This window comes from Capsicum annuum, chromosome 12 (assembly GCF_002878395.1).
Source record: "Capsicum annuum cultivar UCD-10X-F1 chromosome 12, UCD10Xv1.1, whole genome shotgun sequence".
In the NCBI taxonomy this organism is placed as follows: domain Eukaryota; kingdom Viridiplantae; phylum Streptophyta; class Magnoliopsida; order Solanales; family Solanaceae; genus Capsicum; species Capsicum annuum.
The window spans coordinates 21,693,561-21,720,760 of NC_061122.1; the positions used below are offsets into that span (position 1 = coordinate 21,693,561).

Sequence of the window (27,200 nt, forward strand, 5' to 3'; positions counted from 1 at the left end):
TAGGGTTTTTCTATGCTGTAAAAATTAATTTTGTTGTAAAGATCGTACTTTTTTGTAATTTTTTTTCTTCAGATTACCTATGAATTTTGCATATATTATATTGAGGTTTCATCATGGAGCAAGGTTACAACAAAAGCCTTGTATAAAGTACCATGGAGGTATTGTTACAGATTGTTTTGGTGTCAATATTGACTGGTTTTCGTACTATGAGTTTGTTGGGTATGTTAAAGAAATTGGTTATAATGTTGAATCATGCATTGTCTATATGAGACCTCCTTAACGTAATTACCTAGTAAAAGTGACTTGTGATAGGGATATTTTGGATATTGTACCTCAACTTAAAAATAGAGATATTATTCAGTTATATGTGTCACATTTAGTAGATAAACCCCACGTGGTCCCTAAAGCACCTGCTATTGAATATATTTTCCATGTGGGTGAGGAATCTTCTACTTCTTTTGACAAAAGACTGTGGAATAAGTGAAAAATTAGGGTTTGAAGATGGCTTTGTAGAGGCTGCAACACCTCAAGAGCCTTTTGTGAGTGAAAATTTAAATAGTGGTGGTGCTGCTACTAGTGTTGGAGAGTGTAATGTATTTGGTGTTGTTGGTTCTGATGGTGAGGAATTAGGTAGTGTAGAGGAAAATTTGGGTAGTGGTGTTGCAGCAACTGTTGTGCAGAACTTGAGTAGTGCACCCTCTGCTAGTACTATTGAAAAAAGTAGTTGTAATGGTGTTGCTGCTACTGTTAAACAGAACTTCAATAGTGATGGTGGTGGGGTTGCTGCTAGTGGAGAGCATATTTTGGGTAGTGATTGTTGTGCTGATCCTCATGATGAGCAAAGTTTGGGTTGGACTAGCTTTGTTACTGCATCAGATGTGCCAATAATTCCATCTGATTGGGTAAGTGAATCTGATGATACTGTAAATTTAGATTATGAAGACTTTTTTTATGAAGGTGAAGATGAATATGGTAGTGATGTTCATGATGAAGATAGAGTTTTGAGGGAAGAAAAGAGAGCTGTCAAAAAGAAGAGATCTGAAGAAATAAAAAGGAAGAAAATGGAGCCTAGAACTGAAGGGGTTAGTTTAGGTAAAAAAAGAGTTGACTTACGATATGATAAGTTTTTATCCAACAAAAAAACTACTTTAGAGGAAAAAATAGCTGGAGATGAGCCATATTTTGATTCTGATGTTGATGTTAGCTTTGAAATAGATAGTGATGATGGCAATGATGGAAGTGATGAAGTAGAACAATCTGAAAGAAGAGAAAGAAAAGCGAAAAAAAACAAAAAGAAATCATAAGAGAATTGTCTTTGATCCTACTTGTAAAAAAATAGTTTGGGAGCTTGGTCTTTGTTTTGAAAATATTCAGCAATTTAGAAAAGTTATTACTATGTATGCTGTGCAAGAACATGTAGAATTAGACAAGTATGTGAATGAACCAAAAAGGGTGAGAGTAAAATGTATTGATGGTTGTCCATGATTGTTGTTTGGAAGTCATGATTTTAGAACTGAAGATTTTCAGGTGAAGAAGTATAATCCAGTCCACATATGTAATGCCACAATAAAAAACAAACTTGTGAATTCAAAGTACTTGGCAGAGAGATACAGAGACAGAATTATATCTGAGTCTGGTATTGAAGTTTTTCGGTTTCAAAACTTGGTGAAAAAAGAATTGGAGGTATATATTGGGAGGACAGTGACAAGAAAAGTTAGAAATATTGTGTTGCAGCAGATCACGGGTGACCATGTAGAGGAGTTTAAAAGGATTATGGATTATAAAGATGAGCTTTTAAAGACCAATCCAGGTAGCACATGTGTGGTGAAGCTTAGTGAAGAAACCTTTGAAAATGGAAAAAAATAATTTGTATCATTTTATATATGCTTTAATGCTTTGAAGAAAGCATTCAAAGCTGGTGCTAGAAGATGTATTGGATTTGATGGTTGCTTTTTGAAAGGTGTTTGTAAAGGTCAACTACTTGTGGCTGTTTGTAAAGATGGGAATAATCAGATGCTACCATTAGCCTGGGCAGTGGTTGAAGTTGAAAACACATTCAATTAGTGATGATTTATAAGACTTGTGAAGAATGATCGTGAGCCGGGAGATGGGTCTGAAGTGACTACTATCATTGATATACAGAAGGTAAAGCATTTGTTATTAATTGTCTTTATTTTTTTCTTTTAACTATAATCTCTAATATTTATTATTTCTTGAAGGGTCTTGACAATGCAATTACAAAATTGCTGCCAAATGCAGAACAAAGAATGTGTGAAAGACATATTCTAGCCAACTGGTCCAAATTTTGAAAGGGTATTGAAAGGAAAAAATATTTTTGAAAGTGTGTCAAATTCACATATGAGCAAGAATTGAGAAGAAATTTGGATCATATGGAGCTTTTAGGTGATAAAATTTGTGAAGATCTTTTGTGGTATAATATAGAAAGGTGGTCCAAAGTGTACTTCAAGTAACATAATTGTTGTGACAGTGTTGACAACAACATGGCTGAAAGTTTTAATTTATGAATATTGGGGCCCAGACATAAGAATATCATCACAATGCTTGAAGAAATAAGGGTCAAGGTGATGAGAAGAATAAGACAACTGGGAGATTTTGTTGATACTTGGTTAACTAATATTTCTCTAATGGCACTAAAAATATTGCAAGAAAACACAACAAAATCAATGAAGTGTACCCTTGAGTGGAATGGTGAGTTTGGTTTTAAAGTTAAGGATAGCTATGGCAATACTTTCATAGTGAGTTTGAGAGATAGAAGTTGTACATGTAGGTCTTGGATGTTGAAAGGTATACCTTGTTGTCATGCCGTAGATGTACTACATTATAGGAGATTGGAGCCAATTCATTATGTTGCACATTGGTATACCAAGGAAACCTACCTCAAGACTTATAGTTACTACATCCAGCCTATTGCTACTATGCAAATGTGGTCAAAATCAACCAACCTTTCTGTTTTACCTCCAATAATAAAAAAACTTCCAGGCAGACCTGACAAATCTAGAAGAAAAGAGCAAAGTGAAAACAAGACTGGATAGTTGTCTAAACATGATGTTGAGATGAGCTGCAGCATATGTCATGCCAAGGGTCATAATAAGAAGGGTTGTCCTTTGGCTACAAGTTCAACAAAATTCAGTGTAGGTTCCTTTGCAGCAACAGGCATAAAAAGAGAAAGAGGAAGACCAAAAGGGTATACAAAGGTAACAATTGACTTGTCATTTACTACTAGTTCATTTCTCTGTTATTTTCTTACATTTTTTATTATATATTGTAGGCTGCTGCTGCTGATGCTGGTAGAAGAAGGGGAACTGCTGCTGCTGATGCTGGTAGAAGAAGGGGAACTGCTGCTGCTGATGCTGGTAGAAGAAGGGGAACTGCTGCTACTGATGTTGGTAGATGAAGGAGAACTGATGTTGCTATTGCTGGTAGAGGAAAGAGAGTTAATATTGTTATTACTGGTAGAGGAAGAGGAGTTGTTGCTGCTGGTAAAGGGAAGAAAGTTGATGTTGTTGCTTCTGGTAGAGAAAGGGGAGTTGTTGCTGCTGGTAGAGGGAAGGGATATTATTGCTGCTGGTAGAGGAAGGGGAGTTGTTGCTGTTGGTAGAGGAAGGGGAGTTGCTGCTACTGCTACTATAGATGATGTTGGTAGAGAAAAAGGACCTGCTGCCGATGTTACTGTAGGTAATATTGGTAGAGGAAGAGTAGTTACACCTGCTGCTAATGTTGGAAGAGGTAAAGGGGCAACTTTTAAAAGACCTAAGATGGTTGGAATGGGGGTGTTTCAAACAGAAAGTGATAATAAAATTCTCAATGTAAGTTAAATTTGATGAAATTTTTTTAGTTTAAAGTCTATCTTTTAAAAGTCTTAAAATAAATTTGTTCTACTTTGTTTTTTTAGCCTGGAATGCCTATGAACTCCTCCATAGTGACTGGACATCTTGGATATCACAAATCCAAATCCGGTGTGAAATGGAATGAAAAGAAAGCTATGACACAACAAGATCTCGAAGTAATGAGAGCACAGAAAAGGATAAGGACAAGATCAAATGTTGCTGAAGTGAATCATCTAAGCCAAACAAGTTCATCAACCTTTCAGTAGAAGCAGTCTGATTTTTATTTTTGTGTATTGATGTTGTGTACTGAAACAATAGTTACTTCCACTTAGGCAATTTCTATTTTGATTAGTGACTTCAATTATGCAGCTGTGACTGCACTAATTTTATGTGTAATTGCAAGATGTAAATGTGACTGCACTTCTGGCTATATATTTTTGTTAGAAATATGAGCAACTGTGACTGCATTATGTTGAAAAATGTCTGTTTGAAGCATTTATGATGCTGTGTCTGCACAATTCTTATTTGACTATAAGCAGTTGTGGTTAATGATAGTTTTTGCAGTTTTGCTTAACTAGTTGTGACTATAAGCAGTTGTGGTTAACTTCATTACAAAAGATGTTGCACCATTACAAAAAAAAAACAAATGCTTATAATACAATCAATTCAACTACTTTTCTTCATATATATCAAGACAACCAACAGTTGAATACATTACAAAAGAAGCTTAAAAAAGCTGCACTACAAAATACAACCACCAAGTGCTCAAGAAATAGTCACCAGCCAAAGTAGATTACAAAATAAGCTTAAAGAAACAGCACCAATCACAAAATAAGCTAAATATCTTCTAACAAGAACAACCACCTTAAGGTAACCCCATTGAACCTTTCTTTATATGTATCCTCCCAAGCCAATAGCTTATAGCTATTAGTAGTGAAGAACAACAAAACACAACAAATTTAGCAATTCTTCTCCACTTCTTCTCTCTTTCTTTGATCTTCTCAACCTCTTCTTCCAACTTCTCCAATTTTATATCAACGCAATTATCATCTTTGGATTCTTTAGGCTTGTCTACTTCATGAGAAGTTTCCTCAACAAATTTATTCAACTCAACTTTTTCAACTTCATTAATTGATGCATGATTGTCAATATATTGAGAAGACTCAACTAAATTCTCAAGCTCACCTAATTTCTCTATTAGTTTTGGAATCACATATTTGGACCTCGGATCAATATCTTCTCTATCCCTCCAACACCAAAAGTCACAAGATCTTGGACCCTTCAATGGTGAAAAATAAAGAATGAATTAATTTTTAATCAAGTCTATCAGAATAGTAAAATAAAAAAAAAATTGATATCTATCCCATAATAAAAACATGCCCAAAATCTTCTGCCGGGATTCCTCAAAGTCCAAGATGTCTTCATATGCAACAAAAATCCATGATTACAATGAACTTCTTTGTACAAAGCATTATCATTTTCTTCCATACAAAGTTTAGTCAAATTAACCGACCTCATTGCGTGTTAGAAAAATAGATTACGGTTCTTCAAGAGCACTTACATTTAAAATGGAAGAGAAACCAGTCTCAAAACTATGCTTAAATTTCGGAGAGGAAGCTGATTTTGAGAAATTGAGGAAGAAGAGAAGTAAATTAGGGTTTTTGAAGATGAAATTGGGATGGGTGATTTGGGATTTATACCCGTTAAGAAAATTTAAAAGAATATTTTCGTTTAAGAAAAATATAAAAGGTATAGACAAGACTTCGACGCGCCCAGCAACACGCGATCTCACTTCAGCTTCTAAGGGGTGAAATAAATTCAGTTTAAGGTTGTTAAGGAGGGTAAATAATTGTCATATAAGTTTAGGGTCTAAAGTAAGTTTTGGCTACAAGTTTAGGGGTGTTTCGATGTATTATCTTATTAAAGAAATAGCAAATACTTACAGGATATCATTAATTATATTATCCATTAGATGTTTTTGAGAAGTAACATACAATATCAAAAATAAGTAGTTTTTAAATATAAGAATATAATTAAAAGTAATTATTAATTATTCTCTTGAATTTCTTAAAGAAAAATTATTTTGAAATACTTTTTTCATTTACTAAATGATACTTATTTTGAAACAGAAGCACGGAGGATTTTTGGTAAAAATTTATGGAGGTGTTAAGTTCTCAAGGGTAAAATGGTCACACTATTCTAACTCCTCTATTTATATATTATATAGGGAGTTTTTCTCATTTGACAGCTTCATTCAAAGATTTTCGGAAGACATTAAATTGTCTAATACTGAAAAAAAAAATATATATTTTCTAAGATGGAGAAGAAAACTTTTGGCCTTTTCGCCCTGCTTCTCATTTTGTTTGTCTCACGTAAGTTTTTCCCCCCATTATTTTATATTGTTATACCTCTAGCAGTCTGTTGATGGAGTGCATTAAAAAATAATAATACATAATATAGTTTTTGTGTATTACTAGCTAAATTTTTTTTTTAGCATATGTGTAACTAATGTTTTATATATAAATAAACTTTTTGATGCATATATAACTAGTACATGATGTTAGTATAACTAATACACGATGTATTAGTAATGTAATGAATTTTAATTCATGCATTAATATGTTTAATGATATAATTGTTCCTCAAATTTTTTTCACATTTTCATTATATTTGTAGAGGTCCCAAAAGGTAATTTCGTAAAAGATTTATTTGAAAAGAATTATGCAATGTATATTATTTTTAATACATCAAATCAAATATAGTTAAATCTCTCTATAGTGACAGTTTTATTGAAAAATTTCATAGTTTCTATAGAGGTGTTATATATGTATTCTGGCATCTGATGTTCAAATCTTATTTAGTTGTTATAAATAAAAGCATACAAAATTAGAAAGAGCATGAATATAAAAAAAGGACAAGCATTAGTAGTCTTTTTCTCGTGAAGTTAGTAATTAACTGATATGCACTATTTCAATACAATTTTTTCCTTTAAATGAGATGTTCATACCTGAAATTTATTGTATGCATGATATTAATGATGATTATTATAAATATTTTGGCATTTTATTTTATAAATAATACATTTCATACAAAATATTATTACATAATGTTTAATTGAGAGGTAATTCTTTGTAGAATTTATCACTATAATAAACGTCATTTTTGTTATAGGTAAAATGTCGTTATAGAGAAGTAAAATATAATATGAAAAATTATTTTCAGAGAATATGAGGTGAAATGTCGTTTTTTAAGGAGGTGACGTTATAGAGAAATCTTACAGCGAGGTGGCGTTACAGAGAGGTCTTATTATACCGTATAAATGAGATAAATTGAAATGGAGGGAGTAATAATTTCAAGATTTAACTTATGTAAGTGGACATCTAAAAGTACTTTAGACAATCAAAATCAAAAGTAATAAATGTCATTTTATCCGCTATTGATTGATTTCAAAAGTTGGTACATGCATTTAAATTTTTTGGGTAGCATAGTATTTGATGAATTTGGTGGTATGGTGGATGCAGAAATGGGAATCCCACAAGTGGAAGGAAGAGTGTGTATCTCACAAAGCCATAGGTACAGGGGGCCATGCCTCCGTGACCACAATTGTGCTATTATTTGCCGCAACGAAGGCTTCTCTGGCGGTGACTGCATTGGCTGGCGCCGTAGGTGTTTCTGCACTAGGCTATGCTAGTTAATTCACTCACCCCTTTGTTGTCTGTTTGGATGGTTGTTACGTATTGTTTCATAATGTATTGTATCGTATGGTGTTGTATTATCATGTATTGTTTGGATAGATTGTATTATTTTCGTCGTTACATAATCTCACATCTCAATATTTTGAGTGATTTAACCTATTAGAAAAGTAGGATACGGGGTATAAATAGGTAGTATAAAGGATAAAATAGGATTATTAAATACTCATAATTGAAGATAAAATGAGAAAAGAAATATAACAATCAAACCATGTGATCTTATCAAATCGATTGAGATAAAATGAATTTTTTTTATCATTACCTGATAATGAATTTTAATGATGCGATATAATAAAATGGACTTAACAATTAAAACAAATATGATATTGATGATAACAAGACAACACAATATGATGGGTAAACCCATCGAAACATACTGTTAGTTGAAATGTTGCCATTTGAGTAGTGGAAATGACGAATAATATGTAAATTTTAGTAGTTCATTAACTATTTGAACTTTTACTTTATTGATGAAATTTAGATTCTGAATGTTGTAATCTCCTTACCCATTTTTTCCTTCACCTATTCTCAATGGCAAATAAATGAGAAAATGTTTTAGTCTCACCAACCAGTTGATGATTGTTTGATTGTAGAATTTATCCCACATCGGATGCAAGCTGCAGAGCAAACAGCTTTGCCCCATATTTAATGTTGGCTCCAGCCACCTTATCAACTCACGCAGCCACGCATTGAGCACATAGCGAACTATTCTTTCGCCTTTTACTAAAGAATACCGTGTGCTTGTTGCAACAAGTGGCATACGCCAATTTTTGGAAGGGTCTCTCTTTAGGGAACCCCCACTAATTCTTAGTTATAAGCTTTTAATATTTGTCTGTTGAAAAGCTCTTGGCCTATTAAAGCTTGTTTGGATGGAATGTGTTGCATTCACTCGTTAAGCTAACATAGAGGAATATGTTGAAATGCACCTCCTGGATAATTACTCCATTCCTTACATAATTTTTAACACCCTTTGAACAAAATCACACATGTAAGTGAAACAAAACAAATTTTAGCACAGCCCCAATACCTTTGAAACTTTTCAAATTTCAGCAACTACTGAGTCATTCCAAAATGTAAAACCACCTGATTCGTTTGTCGACAGACCAACAGCAGCAGAGGTGCTTGGTATTTCATATAGAATGCAACTCCAATACTGAATCTCTCCAATCAATCCATAAATCAAAGATAAACAGTAGTTCTCAGATCAGAAAAGCAAACTCAATTCCTCGAAGAGATTCCTGAATTCAAACTAAGACGAACCTGAATCATGGAGACATTTGAATTAGTTCAGGGATATGAAACTTTTCACAGAGCAAGCTGCTGACAGTTTGTCTAAACGATTACTTTCATCCAGCCAATTTTCGATTTCAATGTTCAGCTCAGCTCAATGCACTGCTTCAGGGAGACAAAAGCGAAACATGGTCTTTAGCTTTTCAAGTTGTTTTCTTTGTCCATTTCCCCAGTTATGACTTTTAAAATCGGTACAATAACTTTCACCAAATCAGCTCAGATTTGAATCATGAGCTTCTTACAAGCATAGGAACATTACCTAGCAATCAATTTGAACCACCACTTACAAGAACGAAGAATCCAATCTCCGCCTTATCGGAGTTTCTATGACAATTTTTGTTCATGACTTCACAGTAAGTTTAAACAACTCCAAATAACCCCCACGTTTCAGATTCAAGTTCATAGATGTTCGGGAATAAAGAAAAATAATACTATTATACAGCTGTGAATAAAATATTATTTTGATAGTATTAACAGTATAATATATCAGTGTATATATATTTATTATACTTGAGTCGTGCTGGGCACTATCCTAAAAAACTATTTTAGCAGCGTGAAATGTTTGCCCAGAATTAAACAAGCACTTCTCTAAATATTTAGAGAATACAGGAATCAACAAAACTATTAATACAAATACCAACAAGTTAATTTGAAAAATAATATAACTAATAATAAGGATTGTATAATAGTAATGGAGAAGTAAATGAAATGGAAAAGAAGAATGATTTAAATAAAGTGTGTGTTATTGTTTTTTTTTCCTCTCTACGTTATAACATACAAAGAAGCATACATATATATAGGTAAAATAATGAATATTCTTCCTACTAGATTATAACAAGTGTTAGTACACTTGTTTTTTGATCAAAGGAAAGTTGCTTCTTTTGCTATTATTGATACACATATTATACTAAATGTCAAGAAAGAACCATACTCCTTTCAAGATTATACAAGTGTCATACCATGTGTTTTGATTCAATGGAGTAATACAACTTTGGCTCTTTTCCATACACCTACATAGCCAAATGACAAATTTAAAAACATTATGTAATACCTGTTATTTTCCATGACAATAATTTTTTTTTCGAATAATAATTATTTTGAAATAAACTATAATTTTTCCTACAATAGATACTTTGTTCAAAGTCCAATAGTTGTACACGACACCAAGATTTGTTCACTAAAATTTTAGATACGAAAAAAAACCCAATTCTCAGAATTTTGAATTTTCGTGTCAAATTAAATTGTAGGTTCGAACTCAAGGATGAGAATGGGGACTAGTTCAAGCCCTAACAATCCAAACCAATCATTTTTTTAATCACAATGCCAATTTGGATTTCAAAGAAAATTCAACAAGCTTAGATTTTTTTTTCTTTTGAAGGTTTATAGGCGAAGAACAGAGACAACCAGCGAACATATACATTTTTTTCTAATTTGGGATTTTTGAAATCTCTGTTTTTGCGTGAATCAAAAACCTAACACAATCCAAAAAGGTAGCAGGGTTGGTGTAGCAGGAGGATCCCATAAGGGAGATCAAGAATCAAATCCAAGGAGGTCCTTTCTCAATATGCTGAGTTTGGTGCAGCGAGTGTGGTATCCCAAATGGGGTGCTAGGGGATGTCCCTCACTTGGTCTTTCACAGTCGAGTCGAGTTTATCCTACTGGACTTGTTTAGTGCGGTATACATATCTTGTGTGGTTTGTTGTTTGTGAGCTATTGCATGGTTATGGGTTTACCCAGTGCGCACTCGAAGGTAGCAGCTGTGAGTTTCCCTAGGAATTTCCAAAAAAAAAAAAACTAGACAAAGTATGTTAAAACAAACACTAACCGTGCTCTAACACCAAAAGATAACTTTCAGGGAATTGAAAGACAAGGAATAAGGAACATAAACAAAAAATAGAAGATAGACACGAAAATTGAAATAGAAACTAGTAACAATTAGGGGACATAAGCCCTAATCACCTCTAATAACAGTCAAGCAAGCACCTAAAATATAGGAAAGCTCAGGAGATTAAGAATCCAAACGTATTGTTAGTTGAAATGTTGTCATTTGAGTAGTGGAAATGACGAATAAATAGGTAAATTTTAGTAGTTCAGTCTATTGGCTATTTGAACTTTTACTTTATTGGTGAAATTTCGATTTTGAATATTGTAATCTCCTTTCCCATTTTTTCCTTCACATATTCTCAATGGCAAATAGTAGTAATGTGTGGCCATTATATTGGTTATATCTGTAGTTTTTTAGTAATTTCTTTAGTAATGAGAAAACGTTTTGGTCTCTCCAACCAGTTGATGATTGTTTGATGGCAGAATTTATCCCACATCGGACACAAGCAGTAGAGCGAACAGCTTCGCCCCATATTTAAAGTTGGCTCCAGCCGCCCTGCAAAATCGCGCAGCCACGCAATGAGCACAGAGCAAACTATTCTGCCCTTTACTAAAGAATGTTGTGTACTCATTGCAGAAAGTGGCATATGCTGATATTTGGAGTGCTAGTTGCAGAAAGTGGCATACACTGATATATGAAACTTTAAAAAAAATATGTTTCTAATGAAAAGCTGTACTCCAAGCTTTGTAGCAGACATAAAACTTCAGAATCACAATGAAGAAACTTTCAACCAGTGGTGGAGTTCTTATCTTAGAGGGGTTTAGAAGTAAACGAAAATAATATATAAAAAATAATTTTAATCATGTATAAATAATATAATTTTCAACAGTCTACAATGCTATGATGGACAGCTCCATACACAGTAAACAGCAACTAATCTCTACAGCTTAAAAATTCAACTGTTCTAGATGTGTATACTTAGTTTAGCCTACTTTTGCAACCTTTGACATGCACCTCCTGGATAATATTCCTTGCAATGCTATTCCAGGTTCTTTGGTTTTGTTGAAATATGTGTGAATTCCTTCCAATCCAGAAATATAAGCTTGAGTATATATTTTTTAACATCCTTTGAACACAATCACACATGTAAGTAAAAAAATAATCTAGCAGCCAATATTTTCAAATTGCAGCTCCAACTCAGTCATTCTAGAATGTAAAACCACCTGATTCATTTGTCAACAGACAAACAACAGAGGTGCTTGGTATTTCATATAGCATGCAACTCCAATACTGAATCTAGCATTGGTTAGTTTCCAACATAATTACTACGTTGAAAATACAGTCAAAACAATTAAGAAAAATTTTAATTCAAAAAATGAAGTCCTTGATCGACAGCAGCTAATCTACCAGAATTTGGCAACAGCAAGAAATTCTATCATCACAACTGTAGGAACTTTACAATTTCTGAAATTTGCTAAGAAACTCACTTCCAATTGATCCATAAATCAAAGATAAAGAGTAGTTCTCAGATCAGAAAAGCAAACACAATTCCTTGAAGAAATTCCTGAATTCGAACTAAGTTGCAAAAGGGGAGATGAACCTGAATCATGGAGACAAATCTTTTCATGGAGCAAGCTGCCGACAGTTTGTCTAAACGATTACTTTCATCAAGACAATTTTCGATTTCAATGTTCACCTCAATGCACTGCTTCACGTCATGAGTTAATTCAGGGAGAGCGAAACATGATCTTTAGCTTTTTCAAGTTGTTTTCTTTGTCCATTTCCCCAGTTATGAATTTTAAAATCAGTACAAATACAATAACTTCACCAAATCAGCTCAGATTTGAATCATGAGCTTCTTACAAGCATAAGAACATTACCTAGCAATCAATTTGATGTGTTTTTGGTGAAATTTTGATTCTGAATACTGTAATCTCCTTTCTCATTTTTCCCTTCACCTATTCTCTCAGTGGCAAATGGTAGTAAATGGCCATTATATTGGCTATATTTGTAGTTTATTGTCTTTCTCTTCTTGTTTTTAGTAATTTCTTTTGTAATGAGAAAATGTTTTCTGTTTCTCTAACCAGTTGATGATTGTTTGATTGCAGAATTTATCCCACATCAGACGCAAGCAGTAGAACGAACAGCTTTGCCCCATATTTAAAGTTGGCTCCAGCCAACTGTCAAATTCATGCAGCCATGCAATGAGCACATAGCGAACTATTCTTTCGCCTTTTACTAAAGAATACCGTGTGCTCGTTGCAAAAAGTGGCATATGCCAATTTTTGGAGGGGTTTCCCTATAGGGAAATCCCCACCAATACTTAGTTATAAGCTTTAATATTTTTCTAATGGAAAGCCCTTCCCCACCAATTCTTAGTTAAAAGCTTTAATATTTTTCTAATGGAAAGCCCTTGGACTTTTAAAGCTTGTTTGGATGGATTACCTACTCTATAAGCTAACATAGAGGATTATACCAGTATGCTCTAGGCTTTGCAGCCAGACCTTACACTTCAAAATCGCAATGAAGAAACCTTCAACTTCAAAATCATGATGAAGAAACCTTCAAATTGAAGCCTTTACTAAGTTGCATTTCTGCCAGTGGCTGTTCCAAGGCTTAACCCCTGACTTCATGTGATGTTTGAACCCGTGACTTCCTGATCACATGGCAGCAACTAATCTCTACAGCTTAAAAATTCAACTGTTCTAGATGTGTATACTTAGTTTAGCCTACTTTTGCAACCTTTGACATGAACTACCCGCGGATAATATTCCTTGCAAGGCTATTCCATGTTCTTTGGTTTTGTTGAACTATGCGTGAATTCCTCCGTATCCACAACAATAAGCTTGATTACATAATTTTTAACATTCATTGAACACAATCACACATGTAAGTAAAACAAATTCTAGCAGCCAATACCTTCAAAACTTTCAAATTTCAGCTCCAACTCAGTCATTCCAGAATGTAAAACCACCTGATTCGTTTGTTAACGGATCAACAGCAGAGGTGCTTGGTATCTCCAAGCCCATCTTCACTATTCAGTTGTTGAATCACAATTTCATATAGAATGCAACTCCAATACTGAATCTAAGATTGGTTAGTCTCCAACATAATTTCTAGTTTAAAAATAAAGTCAAAACAAATAAGAAATTTTAATTATATAAAAAAAAAAAGAAATCCTCGATCGACAGCAGCTAATCTATCAGAATTTGGAAACAGCAAGAAATTCAATTATCACAACTGCAGGAACTTTACAATTTCCGAAATTTTCTACGAAACTCACTTCCAATCGATCCATAAATCAAAGATAAACTGTAGTTCTCAGATCAGAAAAGCAAACGCAATTCCTTGAAGAAATTCCTGAATTCAAATTAAGTTGCAAAAGGGGAGACAAACCTGAATCATGGAGACGAAACTTTTCACGGAGCAAGCTGCTGACAGTTTGTCTGAAAGATTAATCTCATCCAGCGAATTTTCGATTTCAATTTTCAGCTCAGTGCACTGCTTCAGGTCATAAGTTGATTCAGGGAGACGAAAGCGAAACATGATCTAGCTTTTCAAGTTGTCTTCTTTGTCCATTTCTCCAGTGCTGATTTTTAAAATCAGTACAATAACTTCACCAAATCAGCTCAGATTTGAATCATGAGCTTCTTACAAGCATAGGAATATTACTTAGCAATCAATTTAAACAACCACCCCCAAGAACAAAGAATCCAATCTCGCCTTATTGGAGTTTTTGTGACAATTTTTGTTCATGACTTCATGGTAGGTTTAAAGGAACTCCAAATAACCCCCACATTTCAGATTCAAGTTCATAGATGCTTTTCCAATAGTTGTACACAACACCAAGATTTGTTCAATAAAATTTTAGATTCGAAAAAACACAGTTCTCAGAGTTCCGGATTTTCGTGTCAAATAAAATTGGGACTAGTTCAGCTCTAACAATCCAAACCAATCATTTTTTCAGTCACAACGCCGATTTGGATTTCAAATAAAATTCAACAAGCTTTCTTTTGAAGGTTATACGCGAAGAACAGATACACTTTTTTCTATTTTGGGATTTTTGAAAACTCTTTTTTTTCGTGCGAATCAAAAACCTAGACAAAATCTGAAAGGGTAACTGGGTTAGGGGGATCCCATAACGGAGATCAGGAATCAAATTCGACGATGTCCTTTCTCAATAGGCTGAGTCTGGTGCAGCGAGTGTGGTATCCTAAATGGGGTGTTAGGGATGTCCCTCACTTGGTCTTTCACAGTCGAGTTCATCCCACTGGACTTGTCTAGTGCGGTATACATATCTTGTGTGGTTTGTTTTTTGTGAGCTACTGCACAAGAGTGGGTTTACCCAGTGCACACTAGAAGGTAGCATCTGCGAGTTTCCCTAGGAATGTCCAAAAAAAAAAAACTAGACAACGTATGTTAAAACAAACACAAACCCCGCTCTAATACCAAATGATAACTTTCAGGGAATTGAAAGACAGACAAAGGAAAATAAACAAGAAATAGAAGATAGACACGAAAGTTGAAATAGAAACTAGTAACAATTAGGGGACACAAGCCCTAATCACCTCTAATAACAGTCAAGTAAGCACCTAATATATAGGAAACCTCAGGAGATTAAGAATCTCAAGCAAACCCCTTGAAAAAATTATGACAGGCAACAAATGATTTTCCACCCATTTTACGAATTACCAGATAAGCAAAGGCTCTACTATGTATAGTAGCTACCTCTTAATCCAAAAAATAGCCCTTATGTACTCAAGTTTATGGCTAGATTTATTAAGGCAGCTAGCACAGACAATTCAATCATTTCTTGAAAATCCTCATTCAGATCTCCACTTAAGCCTGTTCTGGACCTTAAGTCTTCTTGTCTTGATCTGCTAAAGCTACGCGAACTTCCAAATCTGAGATGGGTATCTTGGAAGCTATCATAAATAACGTTCCAAAGTTTGCGTTTAATAGATAAAAGCTGAGAAGAAAATTATTTGGGAGATGCATAGACTGCTCCATCTGAAAAATAAAGGTATCTAGCCTAATCTAGAATAGCTTTTCTTATTATTACTACTTGATAAAGAAGACTGGAACATTATAGTAAAAAACACTAGTTAAAAGCGAACCACCATCAGGAAAAATGTCAGGCTGACAAAAGAAAGTAATTCAATAAAAACAAAAAACATCGATATTTCCTAGTTCAAACTATTCACTATACAGATCCAACAAGTAAAACAGTTCAAGATTTCAGTGCTCCTGAAGAAGACGAACAATGAAACGAGTAAAATGAATCAAATGCTCATATAAGAGATAAAAAGAAAATAGATTAATTTTTCATTGAAGGGGGAACCCCGTAAAAAGGGATAAGAATACATGGAACAATAATAGGAAAAAGTTAAGGATTGTCCAATACCCAACTGCAACCAGGTATCTTCCTGAGACCCTTCTCACTCATTTTTTGACGCAACAGCGCAACATCTAACCACCGATTTGCCGCAGCATAGATATCTGATAAAAGCACGTAATTACCAGTATTTTGAGGCTCAAGTTCAAAAAGTCTATTGGATATCTCCTCCCCTACCTCAATGTCACAGTGTAGCTTACAAGCCCCAAGAAGTGCACCCCAAGCACCGGCATGAGGTTCAACAGGCATTGACTTTATAAGTTCATATGCATCTTTAAGTCTTCCTGATCTTCCAAGAAGATCTACTACGCATGCATAATGATCTGGAGATAGCTTGACAGAATATTTGTTTGTCATTAGATTAAATATCCGAAAACCCTCCTTAACAAGTTCTGCACGACTACAAGCAGTCAGAATTATCTTTAGGGAAACATCATCAGGCACAAGACCCTCATTCAGCATCCTATCAAAGAAATCTACAGCCTGAGAACCACAACCATGCATAGACAGCCCTTGTATCATCGAACAATATGATATTAGATCACGCTTAGGCATCCCCTCAAACAACATTTTTGCCCTTTCCATATTCCCACACTTAGCATTCATACCCACAAGGGCTGCAGATATATGTACTTGATTAAAATCAAATGAATTTTGGCTCATATAATGTTCCACCCAATTTGCCAGGTCGAGACGCCCTAACTGGGAACACGCACACATCAAACTTACCATTATGAACTCATCTGGCCTAACATTCATCAACAACATTTCATGGAAAATTTTGACAGCTTCATTGGGCTGCCCGTTCTGAGCATAACCAGATATCAAAGCAGACCATGAAATTATGTCTCTATCAGAAGACTGATCGAACAGGAACCTCGCTGATGCCATGTCACCAGCCTTAGCATAACCATCAATCATAGTAGTAAAAGATACCACATCCTTATCAGGCATACAATCAAACAATTTCTTCGCACCGACCAAATCACCAAGCTTCACAAACGCCCTAATCATCGCATTCCACGATCCTACATTTTTCTCCGGCATTTCATCAAATAATTTTCTTGCTTTCGACAAATCACCAGCGTACACATACCCAACGATCATAGCAGTCCACGTAACCTCATTCTTTATCGGAATTCCATCGAATATTCTACGTGCATACTCAATCTCCTTACACTTCCCGTAAAGATCAATCAAACTAGATCCTACAAACACATCACTATCAGTTCCATATCTCACTATTAACCCGTGAACAATCTGCCCTTCCCTCAACGCTAACGCATTAGAACAAGATTTAACCAACGATGGAAAAGTATATTTATCAAGTACCACATTCATACTTCTTATCATTCGTTTCAAGATTACGAAACAACCAACTAGAGATGATTTTTTGCTATACCCTTTAATCAATGTATTCCATACATAAACATTGGGATGAATAACATGCTCAAACACACTTGTAGCATAAGATACATTACACGAAAACGCGTTACAGAGTGATATAAACTGGTTGATGATAAAATGGTCTTGCTCATACCCCTTTTGGATAATGTGGGTGTGAACTTGCTCGAGGTTTCTGATCGATTTGCAGGCTCTCAACCAATTTATAAGCACAATGGGTGATGGTTCAGTAGATGTTGTTAAGCATCTTCGAACCAAAGACATAGCAAGAAAACTAGCTGGTGATTACACTTCCACATTGCTGGTTTAAGGGGTCGTTTTGGGTCGGAAACAAGTTATGCCGCGATTAGTTATTAGCATGCACCTTGCGTATATAGTTTGTAGCTGAATTTATTAGCATGCACCTTGCGTGTTTGTGAAAATGCCCCAATGAAACTTGAGAGAAGAAAAATCAACACCCGCTATTACAGTTTTAGTAGCTCTTTGATTGGGTGTATGAACTTTCACTTTATTCACGAGGGTTTGATTTTCCGCGTTGTAATCCCCTCTCCTATTTCCGCTTTTCAAAGCCTAATGTATTTTTCGGGGGTGGGGTGGATATACAAACAAATTGTAGTTGAAAAGAAATTGGAATAAGAAGGTGTATGCTAGTATAAATTTGTAAAGAAATATACTGAAATAATTTGGATTTGAGTGATGATGAAATAGGGTGGACCTTGTAGAGTTTTTTCAGGGTTTTTGCGACCTTTTTTTTTTTTTCAAATTTAAATTTGATAGATGGTCAAAAATACTCTTTAACTATTTTCAATTTAACACTATAAGGGGTCGTTTGGTTGGAAATTTGTTATCCCGAGATAATTAATATCGAGATTAGTTATCTCGGAATTACCCTGGATAACTTATCCCACCATGCATATGAGATAAGTTATCCCATCACTATGGTGTAAATGGTGGAATAAGTTATCCCACCATTGATTAATCCCTCTAACCAAACACTCGTTCAATTGATCTTTATATTTTATCTCGAAATTACTTATCCCTTGAATTACTTATACCTCAAACCAAACGACCCCTAATCTTTTCTATAATCATAGTCTGCTTCTTATTACTCCCTTCGTTTCTTCTTACTAAAATTAATTATTTCAATTTACTTATCTAATTTGTGAGATCAAGATAAGTTGGGTCTGCAAAAATAAATTCAAAACAAACAAAAAAAAATATTATTGATTTATCAATATGGAATTATTACTCAGTAGGACTGGGCATAAAATTATGAAAACCGAACTATCGAACCGAACTGAAAATTTTGGAAATTGGTATTTGATAATTTGGTATTCAGTATATATTTGAGAGTAAAATTTTAACATTTCGGTATTCGAAATTGGGTTTGGTTCAAGATATTAATACCGTTTGACATTCGATATTTAACAAATATCGAATCCTATATATATATATATATATATATATAACCAACACAATAGACAATAATATTAGTCATTCCAAAAAATCTCTTGAAACTTGGTAATATAATCGTAAAAAGAAGCAAAAATAATACTAAATAAGGTTTCTATTAAATATACTCTTTGAAGTTTAAATGTACATTTGCACTTCTCCAACTTTAATATGATAAAATCAAATACTGTACCGAAGTTTAATTTACCAACTACCGAATTACCGAACCGATGTTCATAAGTATGGTATGTGGTATCTATGTTCAAATACCGATTACCGAATTATCGAACCCGAACTTTGAAAATGCCGAACCGAATACCGAACGCCCACGTTATTAGGTTAACGATTTTTAAAATTTTTTTATTGAGCTATCGATTCGATAAACTGATAACCCAATAAAATTATATTATAATCATATTTTTATTCAAAATTATATAATAGTGACATTAGATTTTAAATACATACCTTACTATCGTTTGTATTTTATAGTTGTTGTCTTAGTTCTTATAATTTTTCTAGACTTTATACGTGAAGCTAGTATAAACCAATGAAAATCAGAGAGAGTATAAAAATAGGAGAGTATTTTCTTATAGATTGAATCGAAAACCGAATTGATAAAGATAAAAAATCAATTAACCGAAAATTGACAATGAAAATTTTATTGGTTTGGTTATCGATTTAGCATGTTTACAAGTCAAAAACCAATACATCAAACCGATAATATACAAAACCAAACCAAATCGACCGATATGCATTTCTAGTTTATCATGTTCTTCCAATAAGGTGTATAAAACTCAAATTTATACTTTTAAAACATAACTAATAAGGCTAGTTTAGTAAAATCAACACCTAATTGATATTTTTTTAAGGGAAGTGGTGTAATGTTAACAGAAACAAATAAAATGGGACCAAGGGAGTCTATGATTCCATTTCTTTCAACTCTTAATTAATTGCTATATAGGAAAGATAGAAAATTCTCCTAATTTGCTCGCACATTCCAACAATTTCAACCAAATTAAAAAAAATAGCATAAAATTTAATTTTCCTTATTAATAATAATTGTATAATATGATGTGTATTTACTAGCTACCACTAGAAGTAAATTTATTGAGTACTATTGTCTATTTTCAATACGAGAACACATGAATTTACAAGAATTATCTTAATAATGTATAAGGTAGATTATTTATATTGGTGGTAATAGTATAATACATATATAATGAAGGTGTTGATAATTTTAGATAATGGTGGTAGAAGGAGGATTGATTTGGTGAGTTGGGAGTGTCAATTTAGCTAAAATGAATGGGCTTAATTGAGAAAAGCCAAATTTGAACCAATTTTATAACGTCAAGATCATATATGAACCGATAGTACATAAGAGGACAATATTAACTTTTCTTCAATAGTAAAAGGGCAAATAATGACCCTTTTTCTTATTATTAATTAATACTTTGGTTGTGTTTAAAAGTACGCTTTACTTGAAACTAGAATTTATCAGAAACAACTTTTTTACCTTCACAAAGTAAAGGTGAAGTTGTGTCCACACCATCCTCACTTTTGACATCGCATTAGCAACTCATTAACTAGCAGTCTTAGGTCGATCCATTATGTCACTCACTATACTGGGTATGTTATTGCTGTTTAAAATTATGGTGGCTAAAGCCAATGCTTTAGTGGTCTTAGTTGATCAAAAAGACTGGCAAAACATATCATAGTTGTGTGACTTGGGAATACAAGGTGACGACGCATGCAAATGTACATATATAGCTATATTACAAGAAGTTTGGATTTGGCTCCTCCCCAATAATACATATGTCATGTCTAGGCAAAGGTTACTGGTTCGCGTGAATTCATAACTTCTAAGCTAGGTCTGCTCTTGGACGCAAAAAAAACTTCTACAAGCAGAAAATCATGTTTTTGTTACAAAATTTTTCGTTACTTTAAGTGGCACTTGTCATGGCAGAAGAACCCAAGTTTCACTCAGTGAATCAATCAATAGCTTCTTTGAGTTGTTCTTAATCCTTCAACACAACACAATTTTGCGATAAACATGGTGGTACTCGACCTGTTTCATTGGAAGGCCAAAGGTCTTCTACCTTCCGGAAAATGAAGCTTGTGTTCGGAAGATGAAGTCCCAAATTGTATTCCTCGTCATTGAACTGTGTCTGGTTCAACGTTGTCTTGTAACTGCCAGTGGCATACATAGGGTGACCTCTAGCAATTGATGCCTGCAACATTACAGAAAAGTTAAGACTTAATGAAAAATCAGGTTGCAAACTGATAATGCACTTGAAAAATAGTTCTACTATCCGTGCAACTAAGGTAGCTATTCTGTTTGCCAACTGCTTTAATTCGGCCAGCTTGCTAGACTAACACGAAACTTAAGTACTCAACAATGTAGAGTTTTAGTTCCATATCTTTCTCTAGCATACAGCAACAACATACCCAGCGTAATCCCAACGGGTGAAGTGTGGGGAGGGTAGAGCACGTACACATACTTTACCCCTACCTTGTGAGGGTACGGAAGTTGTTTTCTATAGACCCTAGGCTCAAGGAGAGAAGAAACATCGTCCTCTAGCATGTGCAGTTAAAATGAGTAGCTTCAAAAAAGGAGATTATGTTTTCTAGCACGTGTTTGCTGCTGACATGGAAGATGAAACATCCCGCTTTAAGGCTCAATGTTTCTGGCATCAGTACTTCGTATGAACTCCTACAAGTTGCATTCCAGTTTAACCACCTTCAGTTCATGATTATATAGTGTTTGGAAGATAGGCCATTTCGGCAGAAAGCCTAACTCATAAATTCTGTGGCTTTCTAGAGAAAAATTTTCAGGTAATCAAAAGTTAGGTTCCAAGAGAGACAAAGGAATGCATGTCGTGACAGCCATGATAAAATGGAAACTGTTAACCGGCGTTCACAAGTTAAACAACTAAGTTCCTAGTTTTTGAAAGAGCAGCTGTTGATTATACGAAAGCTTCCAGTTGATCAAGCATCAGAGATTCAAAACAAGTACTAGTGTGTTTTGTCCTTTTTCACTCTCCTTACGAAACAAGCATTATATAAACAGTTAAAACGGAAACTAAACAAGAATCAGTACAATTGAAGAACCAACCACGTGTTCTTTCCCCAATTCAAGAAGCCAAAATCTCCAATCCTTTAATTCTTTGCCATTAACTTTGGCAACTATGTTTTCCCAGTTTTTATGATGAAATTCGATGGTGTCCAACTTGTAACCCACACCATCACCAATGGCTTTGACAAATGCTTCCTTCACACTCCAGTATCTGCATAAGTTGTCAGATCTATTAGTGTAATCTCTATCATTTAGCATGGATTTTGTTTCTTGGGTGACAAAACCTGTCATTCAACTTGTCACAAAAAAGGAAAAATAAAAAGACATTCCTAATATCGTATTCTCTACTCCCTCTACATCAAATTCAACTCTACTAGTTTGTTAAGTTGGTTGTGAAGTATGAACCATTTTCTGACAAGTGATGTGATAGATTACTCTCTGATTCATGTCGTCGCTGGAAGGGAAAGCAGAATCCCTCGAGAAAGTTGAAAATGTGACACTCTCATTTCAGGAAAGTAGACATTAATCTGGAAAGGCTAGAAATAGAGACTATAACTTCAATTTGAAACAACGAACGTAGAACAAATTGAAACACTATCACAGTAAAGAAAAGATCGTAGGTCAAAGCAATTGTTGCTAGTAGCTAGGCCAAATCTCAGTATTGACCGTCACAACTTACAAGCAAGAGATGGAGATGCTTTGGAAGTTATTACTTGCCTACAACTTCTATAGTCTTACGTCTCTTTAAATAGATGCTCTCATAGAGTTGTTGAAGGAAGTAAGAGTATGGAGTGAGTTGCATTTCATCACCCCGCTTTTCCAGTAAAACATACTTAACAAGTAAAATATGCAGGGGACGAGTTGGTCACAGCAGAAGAGACTATTGCATTATGCCACCTACTGTAAAATGGTTGAAATCATTTCTGGATAAACCTAATCATTAGCCATTTGAGCTAAATTTGTGCTGAGACAAACTTTTTCTAGCCAAAGAGACTAAGTTCTTGGATGAAAGAAGTAAAGAACAGATTTTTTAGTGAAGTTTTCTTTATGTACCTTGTGAATAATGTTTTAACATAAAATATCTATGTTCTCTAACTTTATGAAAAATAAAATGTCCCGTGCGGTCAGCTAAGGTTTATCCAAAAATGAGACACCAAATTCAATGAGTAATGGAAGAGAAAAAAAGTGTATGGATTCATACATATTATTTTTCGTTTACCTTAGACGTTTTTAGCAAACCAAACTCTCTGTGATCTTTGACTCGAATGTGGAAAAATCTTGTAAACGCGCATAATTGTAGGAGTTTGAGGTTAATCGAGAATAAATTTCAATAGTGGCATTTACGTTTGCATTAAGTAAGGCCTATGAATAGAAAATTACCTATAAAACTCACTTAAAATCTGACGAGAAGAGCCAGCATTGATTATGTTAAACCATTCCAGTCTTGAGAAGTATGATGAGAAGTTCTGAATGAATTCTTTCACTGATTCTTTCTCAGGAATAGTCTGAGCAACAACATCCAATCCCACAAGGCATATTGGTTCAGAGGCAATCGCCACATAATCACCATGATGTGATGCATTAAAGTTAAAATTTGGCAACTCCAAGTTCAGGTTGTCACATTTCTAGAAGAAGATAAGGTTAGCAATATTGAAAAGGCAAACACATAGACTGCAAGTAGCTTGACGAATATCCTCAACGTCAATCTTGCATCAGGTTTCAAACATATACAAGAAGAAACTTTTTCATCTGAATTAGAATTGACAAGAGGAGAACATATTAGATAACAAATTAGAAATTATATGACTCACAATCTTTCTCAATGATGTAAGCATAAATAAAATGAGAAAGCACAAGTAACTGGGAGGATTTTCCGAATTCAGGTTATGTAAATGCTGGTAAACTATATATGATATGATTAGAATCACAGATATAAGTTCTTCAAAGTTGCAATTGTCTCATCACGTATTTTACGGTGTCTACTTTAGATATTTTGGTTTATTTGGATATGGTAAAGGACATCTGCATTCACTAATACAAGGGGAAAAGATCTAAAAGAACGAGCCAATATATACTAAATCTTTTTGATGAAAATTCATCGCTTGAACACTTCCTCACTGATAAATAAGTGGTGTTCAAATAGGAGAGAAAGAAGGGAATTGGTCAAGAGACAACTTTCCTCATGGCTCCTGAAGCGGGACCGAAACGAAGAGAAAACAATTCGAAGGATATTATCGGAAGTATGTGTTTGACACTAGTGAGAAACTAATTTTTCAGTTGAGCCAACAGAAGGAAATTTCGTATATACAACCTCGAAAAAGGTTTAATATCATGTTTTTCATGTCGTATTCCATGTATTTGTCTTGTGCAAGTTGTCTAGTGGATAATAAGACTTTATAGAACACGTTTCCAGTATTAGACTACTGCAAATAATTCCTATCTTCACAGTGAAATTCCAGCGAAGGAGGAATCAACTTTCCACTTCTGGTCTTTGACTCTACAGGAACGCTTGGAAGAATGCGAGAATCCAGCTAGCTAATGATAAAAGACACACTTCCAACATACTTCATAAGCAAACAGCGATAACATAATTTCAAGAAAAAATCAGAACCCAAAACAAGTGCATTATCATCATTGTCATTTGACCACGTTCATTTACCAGGTATGGCTTTCCCTCAGCAGTGCGCCTGATGACAATTTCATTGTATGAGATACCCAAGACTTGATGGATCAGTGCATACTGCAACAATCTGCTCACAAGAGCCCGTTTTCGATCTTCCATTTTAAAGAACCTGATCAGTAAACAAAGAGCCCACTCAAGGTTTTACAAAGGGGTAATCTTGATGACCAAATTACTCAACAAGCTTCTTAAGATACCCATATAGAATAAAGCAAGTAAAACTAATAAAGCAAGAAAAACTAAGTGTATATTCAAAAAATTTCTTTTGGTAGATACTTAATAGCAATTTAAAACCAAGGAACTATAGAATAAACTTGAAGATGAAAATTTTACTTTAAATACAAAGTGCATATTCACATTATAGAATCAAGGCAAGTACAACAAAGAGCATATTCACAATCTGCTTCCATAGAAAGTTTTATGCAGTCAAGAATGAAGGTGAAGTGCTGTACTTGGTTAGCTATGTTGTTCGGACTCTTAAAAAATGTCAATGGGTGCATGTCAAATTCTCCCAAAATAGTGTATTTTTGGAGAATCCGACACGGGTGCGGCATCAAAAGTGAAGAATCTGTACAACTTAGTTGGTTAGAATGGCTAAGAGAGCAGGTTTGACACATGAGGCTCCGCAGAAAAGGGGAATCAACATAGCTTCTAGGTGTCTGCTATGCAAAGAGGCACTTGAAACAAACACACATCTCTTTCTACATTGCAAAGTAACAGCGTAAGCATGGGATTCATTCACTAGTCTAGCCTGTGTAAACTGGAGCATGCCAAAACACAGCAGACTTACTCAGCTGCTAGATTAGGAGGGGTGGAAGCAAAAGCCAAAAGAGATGGTGGAGAAAAGTTCCAGCTTGCATCTGATGGAATACATGGGAGAGAAATTACAGGATTTTTGAAGGAAAAGAATGTACGTTACAGAATATCAAATGACAAGTTATTACTACTTTAGGCTTTTGGCGTAAAGAACAGAATATAGAAGAAGAAATCCAACTAGCGGATTTTATAGGATCCTTGTAAGTATTTCTGTCTTCTTGTAATTTTTTGGAGGCGGCTAGCGTAACCCTTAATGCTGATGAATACAAATCTACCAGTTTCACAAAAAAAAAGTACATATAAAACTAAAGATAACTTTACTTGAAATACATCAATTTAGCACTTCAAATAAAACGTAAGACCCATGGAAATTATGCAATCAAGGGACAAGAACCAAGTGATGCAGAATAAACTTAAAGATGAAAGTTGTACATAAAAAACACAATATTTTAGCATTTCATATAAAATCCATGGACACTTATGCAATCAAGAATCAAAGTAGCATAGAATAAACTTAAAGATGAAAGCTTTACATGATATACAGAAAATCTTAGCTTTTCTTATAACATCCATGGACACTCTATGCAATCAATGGACACTTTAGGCAATCAAGAACCAAAGTAATATAGAATAAACTTAAAGATGAAACTTTATACGATATACATAAAATTTTAACAATTCATAGAAAATCTATGGACACTTCATGTAATCAAGAAACAAAGAACTGTATAACTCCCCTTAAACTTGCCAAGATATTCCATTTAGATCAAACTAAACCCTGTACTAATCGAACACCTCAACTCCTAATAACATGTTCCAATTAGACACTTCCGATTCAAATTTTGAAAGAAAAAAATGGTGTGTGTTCTCATTCATATGAGATATTTAAGCTCATGAGCGGAGCCACCTATATCAAAGGGTGGTCAGGTGCACACCCTTCGTCAAAATATTATGTTGTGTATATAGACTAACTGTTAGTTATTATGAGTGCGTATTTAATTTTGCACACCCTTAATGCCACTGAGAAGAAAATTTGCACACGCTTAGTCAAATTCCTGGCTCCACCACTGTTTAAGCTACCCACATAACATATATATATCTACTTTAATTATATGCATCAACCTCAAATAGAAAATATCTGGAGTTTTACAACTTATTGAGGTGAATGCATATAATTAAACAAATAACATATCTATTGAGATTAACTTAACGGCCTGATACACGAACGAGAACACAGACAAGAAAAAATTCAAAATTCGAACTGAAAGTGTCTAATTGGAACACTTTAAGGTATTCAATTAAAACACTTAATTCGAGCGTCTAAATGAAATATACTGACAAGTTAAAGATGAAAACTTTACATGATACAAATGAATCTTTTAGCATGTCACATAGAAAACTAAAGGACAAAGAGGAAGATTTCAAGAACCTGGTAATGGAGTTGTGTTCATGTTGTGGAAGAAAGGACATAGCAAAAGAGAAGCAATGGATACATGGGTTCCATTCAGATATGTCAACTATCCATCTTTGGACACCTTTCTCCATGAGAAAAATGTTTTCACCTTAAAAAAATTGTTAGGGGGTGTTTGGATTAGTTCGTTTAAGCTATTTATATGTTAAAAGTCAAAAGTCTAACAGTAGAATTTTGGTTTTTTATTTTACTTT

At 34.3% G+C, this 27,200-nt stretch overlaps 2 protein-coding genes and 3 non-coding genes across 6 annotated transcripts; 3 read left to right on the forward strand and 2 right to left on the reverse strand.

Moving 5' to 3' along the window:
- Window positions 1-8,280: 8,280 nt before the first annotated feature.
- On the forward strand, window positions 8,281-8,397 carry LOC124890005. Its single transcript, XR_007048904.1, has one exon. It is a non-coding gene; the product is annotated as a U5 spliceosomal RNA (small nuclear RNA).
- Window positions 8,398-11,284: 2,887 nt separating this feature from the next.
- LOC124889817 lies at window positions 11,285-11,399 on the forward strand. Its single transcript, XR_007048736.1, has one exon. It is a non-coding gene; the product is annotated as a U5 spliceosomal RNA (small nuclear RNA).
- A 1,511-nt stretch (window positions 11,400-12,910) lies between these two features.
- Window positions 12,911-13,026, forward strand: LOC124890004. The gene has a single exon (XR_007048903.1). It is a non-coding gene; the product is annotated as a U5 spliceosomal RNA (small nuclear RNA).
- A 2,984-nt stretch (window positions 13,027-16,010) lies between these two features.
- LOC107851824 (putative pentatricopeptide repeat-containing protein At5g37570) lies at window positions 16,011-18,312 on the reverse strand. The gene has a single exon (XM_016696920.2). The coding sequence runs from the start codon at window positions 17,776-17,778 to the stop codon at window positions 16,102-16,104; it is 1,677 nt and encodes a 558-aa protein (XP_016552406.1). The 5' UTR covers window positions 17,779-18,312; the 3' UTR covers window positions 16,011-16,101.
- A 2,408-nt stretch (window positions 18,313-20,720) lies between these two features.
- LOC107851610 (L-aminoadipate-semialdehyde dehydrogenase-phosphopantetheinyl transferase) lies at window positions 20,721-27,120 on the reverse strand. Of its 2 annotated transcripts, none has more exons than XM_016696692.2 (5): window positions 26,965-27,120; window positions 24,699-24,831; window positions 23,420-23,544; window positions 22,079-22,250; window positions 20,721-21,194 (listed from the first exon to the last, which is right to left on the reverse strand). In XM_016696692.2, the coding sequence occupies exons 1-5, from the start codon at window positions 27,078-27,080 to the stop codon at window positions 20,982-20,984; spliced, it is 759 nt and encodes a 252-aa protein (XP_016552178.2). In that variant the 5' UTR covers window positions 27,081-27,120; the 3' UTR covers window positions 20,721-20,981. The 2 variants fall into 2 exon arrangements, with proteins under 2 accessions (XP_016552178.2, XP_016552177.2); XM_016696691.2 differs by having other exon boundaries at window positions 23,420-23,664.
- Window positions 27,121-27,200: the final 80 nt, after the last annotated feature.